The sequence below is a fragment of the Solanum tuberosum genome, unplaced genomic scaffold, assembly GCF_000226075.1.
Source record: "Solanum tuberosum cultivar DM 1-3 516 R44 unplaced genomic scaffold, SolTub_3.0 scf00363, whole genome shotgun sequence".
In the NCBI taxonomy this organism is placed as follows: Eukaryota; Viridiplantae; Streptophyta; class Magnoliopsida; order Solanales; family Solanaceae; genus Solanum; species Solanum tuberosum.
The window spans coordinates 422408-429515 of NW_006239298.1; the positions used below are offsets into that span (position 1 = coordinate 422408).

At 34.6% G+C, this 7108-nt stretch overlaps 1 protein-coding gene across 1 annotated transcript; it reads right to left on the reverse strand.

Annotated features, from left to right (window-relative positions):
- Positions 1 to 888: 888 nt before the first annotated feature.
- LOC102592296 (tryptophan synthase alpha chain) lies at positions 889 to 6861 on the reverse strand. Its single transcript, XM_006361826.2, has 9 exons — positions 6516 to 6861; positions 5915 to 6061; positions 5758 to 5823; positions 5443 to 5551; positions 4446 to 4522; positions 3684 to 3761; positions 2967 to 3044; positions 1288 to 1347; positions 889 to 1194 (listed from the first exon to the last, which is right to left on the reverse strand). Exons 1-9 carry the CDS (start codon positions 6702 to 6704, stop codon positions 1060 to 1062), a joined length of 939 nt encoding a protein of 312 aa, XP_006361888.1. The 5' UTR covers positions 6705 to 6861; the 3' UTR covers positions 889 to 1059.
- Between the last annotated feature and the right edge of the window lie 247 nt (positions 6862 to 7108).

The window sequence follows — 7108 nt, forward strand, 5'->3', positions numbered from 1 at the left end:
CTATCTATATTGGAGCTTTTTGCTGGAATATGTCTATCTAATATAATATAAAATTAGGTAATAAAAAGTGAGATGGCATGTTTCATTGAATAACATTACTATTATATTCTTTTTTTTTTCCCTCAAAATTGAATTTTTCCGTTAATTTTCTAATTATTGACTTTATTTAATTTTTTGAAACCTCTCCATCTTCTCTTTCTTTTGTTTTCTTTCAAACAGGAAATGAATATAACTTTTCTCATTATTGCTATTTATTTCATTTTCTTAAATCCCTCTCTTCATTATCTTTGGTGCATGGACTAATCATCCAATCATATTCTTCATTAATATTCTTTATTAGTACCGAAAGCCATTATTGTATTTGTTCAAATACGGTAACAAAATGAGCTCCAATTAAGTGCAGCTGTGTCTACTTACAAAAAAAGGATAATTGTCTTATGAAGATATTAAAGTTATAATTGAATTTAAGATAAGAATAGTAGAGAAATCGTACTATATATATATATGATCCATCATGCTTTATTAAACCGTGCAGTGTTTACTAATCAACTAATTATTCCCATTAATCTTTGGTCATGAAAGGGAGCTTTGCATCTTCATCCATCAAGTATGAAACTCAACCTAATAAAGAATGATTCAAAACTGAACAGATTTCTTTATTGGCAGTTAGATCTCATTAAATTCAAAATTCACATAGTATAAAACCTATCACGGATCTATATGCTTCGATTGGAACTGGAAGTTCCAGAACAGGTGGCTGGTATACCACAATAATCAAACTTCCTTTTATTTTTTTTATTCGGATAGGATTTGTGTTGGCTTCGTTGGGATTCAGAGGAGGCATTTTCAACAACAAAAGGAAAAAAAATCATTTTCAGAAGTTCAATCTCAGGAGGTGAATAACCATAGAAAACAATTTTGCATCTAATACAAGCTAGAGTATGAATGTCAAACTCTAAAGCTTAAATCAGACAATCTATCTCAAGATCGATCCACTTGCTTCTAAGAGCTAAGGTTTAAAAATTGAGGAGAAAACAAAATCATCAATTCTACCACTGATCAAGAGAGTGCAGACTTTAAAGATGTGGTGAAGACCTCTAATTCCTTCAAGCCTTCTTCCGGTGATTTTGCATCACCTAATATTCTTACCATTGCACTACCAACAATGACACCATCAGCTCCCCATTCCGCCACCTGCAATACATGATTAATGCAAATCAGTTTACTGTAAAAAAAAATCCATTTCTCACCTCTCTGCCACCTTGCTCAAGGCATTGATCAACTGACCTGCTTAACATGTTCCGGTTTTGAAATGCCAAATCCGACTGCCACTGGTTTAGACGTTGCCTGTCAAAAAATGGATTAGCATAGGAGACAGGTTTAATAATTTAGTACTTGAAACTTAGGAGTACAAATAAGAGTAAGATACTCATACGAGCTCAAAGCACCATTTTATAATTACACACGTGCAAGTCCATGTATGTGTAACCTGGTGTAAATGATAACCAAAGCAATTATAGCTGATCGATTTACTAACCAAGTGGCCTGACACAAATTATGGAATCCAATGGCCGTGAATGTGCCATTGTCCGAAACAGCAGACAAAAACATGTGTTCTTTTTTTATAAATCCACTTAGCCTTGTGACCTTATATTTGTTCTCATATGTTATCAATATAAGATAGTACAAAGTCGTGTACTCAAGTAAAGGGATAATTTTAGAGAACTTCCTCCAGGTTACGTTTTGTAACACTAACCTCTCTTGTGGTTTAGGTATATTACACCTAGCTCCCCTTATTTTGACTTCTCTGTAACAATTTTTTCTTTTCAACTACTTACTAATATACACATAAAATACAATAGGACAAGTTCACCATTAATTTAAACCTTTTTAAAATATTCATACGGTTAATTAATTAATTGACGGAGAGGGGATTCGTATGGTGCCGCAAGTCGAGGCATGATGGAGCGGATTACATGAAAACAAGATCATGGGTTATGAGGATGGAAGAGGCAATGGAGAACTCCTCTTATGCTTTGTCTATTATCAATCAAAAAGGTAGAAGATAAACAAGCAAATCAAAGAAGTAATGATTTATCCTTCTCTTTTTTCGTTCTTTTCTTTGTATAGTCATTTGTTTGAGTACAAATAGTCAAATAACAAAGAGGTTAATGGTTTCTGAAAATGGAGTTGGTGTGAGTACGTGTGAGTGTATGAAGTCTGTGTTCTTTTGTTTGTGAAAAATGAGTGATTCAAAATTGGGAGGGTCTATTTGAGGTGATAAAAATGGCGTACGGCACTGATGGTGATAAAAATATTAAGATGGAAGGTGTTACGGATAGTGCAGGTAGTTTGGAGGAACTGACCGTGTACCAGTTTTAATTTATTGACCTATGAAATATTTATCTTAGTCAAATAAAAGAGATTAATATTAGTAAGGTTAACTTTTCCTTGATGTAATTTTTTATGTTAGTATAAATAGATATCAATAATAGTTGCACAAAAAAATAATAATTAAGGGACGCACACATAATATCCTAAACCACAAGGGAGGTTAGTGTAGCAAAGTGAAACTAGAGGGGAGGTCTCTATAATTATCCCTTAAATATGTAGCCCCTTAATTGACACTTGCAGAGTCCAAAGATGGATTTGTGGATTCTAATTGAATGTTAACACATCCTGATCATTTGGATGGAAGAACAGAAGAAAGAAAAGAGAAGCAAATATCTGAAGTTCAGAAAAGGTAGTGAAGTACAATGGACGGGACAATTAAGAGTTTGAATTTTCGTCATTGTTCTTGGCATAATTTGAGGGAAGGTCTAGCATGCTGAGAGTTGTATCTTTGCACAATATACCACACCAACTTTGAAGCCCATCACAGAGTATATTAGAGTTTAAGATATATCAGCTTAGGCATTAAGGATATGAAGGATCAATGAGGGAAATATAAGAAGCTTAAAACACACCTCTTTAATGTCTATCAGGAGAGACTGAACCTTAGCACTCACAGATGCACGAGCTCCAGTAACTCCGACTGCGCTTACCTGCAAGTTAAAGACTACATATTAAACTTTTACTTGTAAGAAGTGAAATTGAGAAATTAGCATCTACACCAGTGTATCACAAGTGAACAAGGAAAAGATTCAATAAAAGATCCATAAACAGAAGTTCAATCATTCATGTTCTCATGTCATATGTTAGTACATGTGGATCTTAGTTTCCTGGTAAATTTTTGAAGCTGAAACTATAAAGATCAGGAAGTTTGATCTAAAGCTCTGCAGAAAAATCATTCTCCTGCTAAAAGTACATTTATATCATGCTGTTCAATCCGCTGTTTGTAAATTCACTAGCTAAATTCAATTTACCTTATGTTCTCTTACTACATATATATTTTTATTAACAATGAAGCAAAAATCATAACAATAGTACATACACATGGTATAGGGATAGAAATCAAGGTGGTTTGATATGCAAGTCAGCAAGTGGCCACCAACTAAGGAGAATCTGGACTATTACTACCACGTGTGTATAAATGTAAGTCAAATAAATTACACTTGAAACCCAGGAAACAAAAAGGGAGGATAGGACATATAACAAAATCTCAAAATGTTGCAACTCCTTTCGGTTAGCAAAAGTAGTAATGGTAAAGATGCTTTATTTTAAAGAGAAGGAGAATATCTTACAAGATACACGAATCCTTCTGAAGCTTCAGTTATGGCTTTCATGCGAATTTTTGGAGTAGTTGGTGTTGTAAGCAATACCTAAACCAGAAGGCAAATTAAGCAAGTGAATGATCTTACTATACGGTCAAGCCAAACAAGAAAACAAGTCTAGAAATATCAGTAAACATTCACATAGAGGTCACTATACATAAGCACGCAAGAAGACATGAAATAAAAACAAGAGAAGAAGAATCAATGAAACAAAATTAAAATTTCTTGTAAGTTTGGATGAACCCGTTGAAATGTGGATCATTCCTTTTAATATATCATCAATATAGATATATAGTCCACTCTCTACAACAACAAAATTACAAGTCCATAATCCCATGCACTCCAAGAATCATGCAACATAAAACATAGAAGAGTCTCATAATTTGATTGAAAATGTCAATGCTTCTAAATTCCAATAACATCAGATGCATTGATTCAGATTGTGAATGTTTCTTCAAGAAAATCGTTGCATACTATTGTCCTAAACACATGTAAGGACATGAATAAGCAAATCACAGACAAGCACTTACTCATGTCTCAGAGTGGATTACAGAGTAAGCAAATTGCTACCTTATCATGAAGGATAGCAGGATGAAACTTACTGCATATTTGAGGTAAATGATTTGCTTCTTTAAACAGATTAACGAAGAAAAAGATGAGCCAAAACCAAAGGCCAAAGGGGCATCTCAGGTGAGTTGAAAATTAAAATAGATATTTGGCACAAAAACTAACCAATTCAATATTATGCCTAGCAGCTTCCTTTCTCAACATTTCAGTTTCCTCGAGAGGAACATCTGGAACAACAAGTCCTGGAAAAACACAGAATTATCTACAACCATGAGACATGTCAATTCAGAATGACGTACAAATCAGGGTAGGTCAATGGTATGAAAGAAGACTACATTATCAGCACCATATTGGAAATGCAACAATAAATATTAGGAAAACTCAACAATGCAGATCTGCAATTGTTTCCAGGTAAAATTAATATACATTGATACACACCAATCAAAACCAATTCATGATTTGAGCCCTGCACACTCATGAATGTTATAGGAAAAACGGTTCCAAGCAGAGAAAAACCACAAATATGTATGGTGTAGTTCAAGACTAATAATTTTAAGCATGAATAACAAATACATGGACAAAGAAATTGAAAAAAAAAATGTTTATAAAGTGAAATATCAATTGTTTAGAGTTGCCTCTTCAGGAATATGCTCATTGGCAAGGAAAACTAGCCTCAGAGCCTTTATGACGACATTGAAGCGCCCAGTAAGCGAGGCGGAGCACTCAACATGTTTTGCGCCTCGCTTCAGCACTAAAGTGCGCCTTTGACAACACTGGTCAGAAGCACAAAAAAACCACTCCACTGCAGAAGAGAATTATAAAGTAATGATCACCAGTTCACAGATCCTTCATATGCTAGAAAATCTAGTACCGTCCATCTATGTTTATGGCTTAAGTATTCCCGCTGAAACTAATGCAGGTTATGCTTTGTGACAGAAGATTAATCCGGACTTCATGCACTAAGTTGAAATATTAAACGGTAAAGAACCAACATAAGACGACATTATCCCAAGGGCAACTCCATACCAGTAGAAGTTTGAATTCACAATGGAAAGAAAGGCATACATAGAGACATTGAATGTTTCATGTTATTTGGACAATGCATATCTTTTGGTAAGAAACATTGTAGCACTAATAATTTTAACATTGAACAAAAGATTACCGTGTACACCAGTATCTCTTACAGTGGCCATGAACTTTTCAATACCGCGCTTAAGTATTGGATTATAATATGTGAACAATGCAATAGGGCAGGACAACTGAGGAACAACCTGCCAAATGTTGGGAAAAAAGGTTAAAATTTCATATAGGACATTTGACATCATAGGCCAAAACAAACAAAGAAACTGGAGCAAAAACAGAAGTCAAGCAAATCAAAAGCTTCATAAGTCATGTGGGCTCATTAATAAAGTGAGTACAGTACAGTGTTTTAGACCCTACAACTGCACTAGAAAGTTAACAGGGGCTATGGATTTACATCTTCCAACATTGATATAACTTTGGCAAAGTTGGTTCCTCTACTCAGTGCTCGTGAAGCAGCAGCCTGAGAAGACAGTTAAGTAAAGAAGAATGAGAATACAAGAAGTAAAGGACAAAATTTAGGACTAAAATGCGCTAATTCCTTTATAAAAAACCTGGATGACTGGACCATCAGCCAACGGATCAGAGTAAGGTACTCCTAGTTCTATGATATCTGAACCACATCTATCCAGCAGTTTCAGTGCTTCTGCAGTTGTTGCCAGGTCAGGATCTCCAGCAGTGATGTATGGAATAAGTGCCACCTTTGCAACAAAAAATGTGAGTTTCAATTCAAAAAATCATCAGAGATAATAAAGCTATAGTCGATCATTGTGAAAAAACATGAAAACTTTCCACGTGATTGTTCCTTTCCATTAAATCAATGTTCAAAATAGAACTTCAACTAAAGCAGGTGAATATTCTCTAAAAAACAAAAGTTGGATTTTTTTGGGGATAAACTGCCCTAGTCACTAAATTTCATAGTTCCATAGGAGCTACAGATAAAATCTTTCTCAAAGGAAACTACATCACACACAACAAGAGAAGATTTCTACATGAGTTACACTTGTTCCATCATTACCCAATCATTTTACCAAATTCTGATCAATCCCCACATTAATTAATCTTCGAAAACTAAGATGGTAAAACAAAAATACAAATCAAAGCTATAGTAAAATAAGGGGGGAAAGAAGAAGAATGAGGAGTGGAATGTGATACCTTGCCTTGCTCCTTCAATCGAGTGAAAGTCTCAGAAAGTCCAACTGTTGCTGTGGCGCTGAGGGCAGCCATTAGAGGTTTGCGAGAAGTTGAAATCTTGATTCTTTGGGTATAGGACTGAGAAAATGGATGATTTTGATGGTTGTTATTGGAGTGAATAAAGTGGGTTGCTTTCAGAAAAGATGCCATACCATCACCGAACCTTCTTTGTACTTGAAAATGGAGAAAAACCTGCGACGCACTGGGACTCGGTGTAAGATACGGCCTAACTCTAATGTAAGAATGAGAAGGCACAGAGGGGTAAGCCAAAATTGAGTATTTGCACTTCAGCCCCTTATATTTTTGGGGTGTAACGCCATTGCATTGGGGTTGTTATTTGTTCCATTAATGCGTCATAATTGATACTCTCTCTGTCCTAATTACTTGTTCACTTTTAAACTGAGATATCTATTATTAGAAAAAATACATATTTTACTCCTATTAATTATGCTGAACAAGTAAAAAAGAAAAATTAGACAAGTAATTTGAGACCAAAAAAAATATAATATCATTTTACATTTAACATGTCCTCTTCATTTTCTAATAATTTATGA

Bases quoted from the DNA above. Each gene is read 5' to 3' on its own strand.
- LOC102592296 (XM_006361826.2), bottom strand. From the start codon at position 6,704: ATGGCATCTTTTCTGAAAGCAACCCACTTTATTCACTCCAATAACAAC. The intron at 3,762-4,445 runs GTTAGTTTTTGT...CTTCTGGTTTAG, and splicing joins CTAGGCATAATATTGAATTG to GTATTGCTTACAACACCAAC. The intron at 1,195-1,287 runs GTCAGTTGATCA...CATGTATTGCAG, and splicing joins AACCGGAACATGTTAAGCAG to GTGGCGGAATGGGGAGCTGA.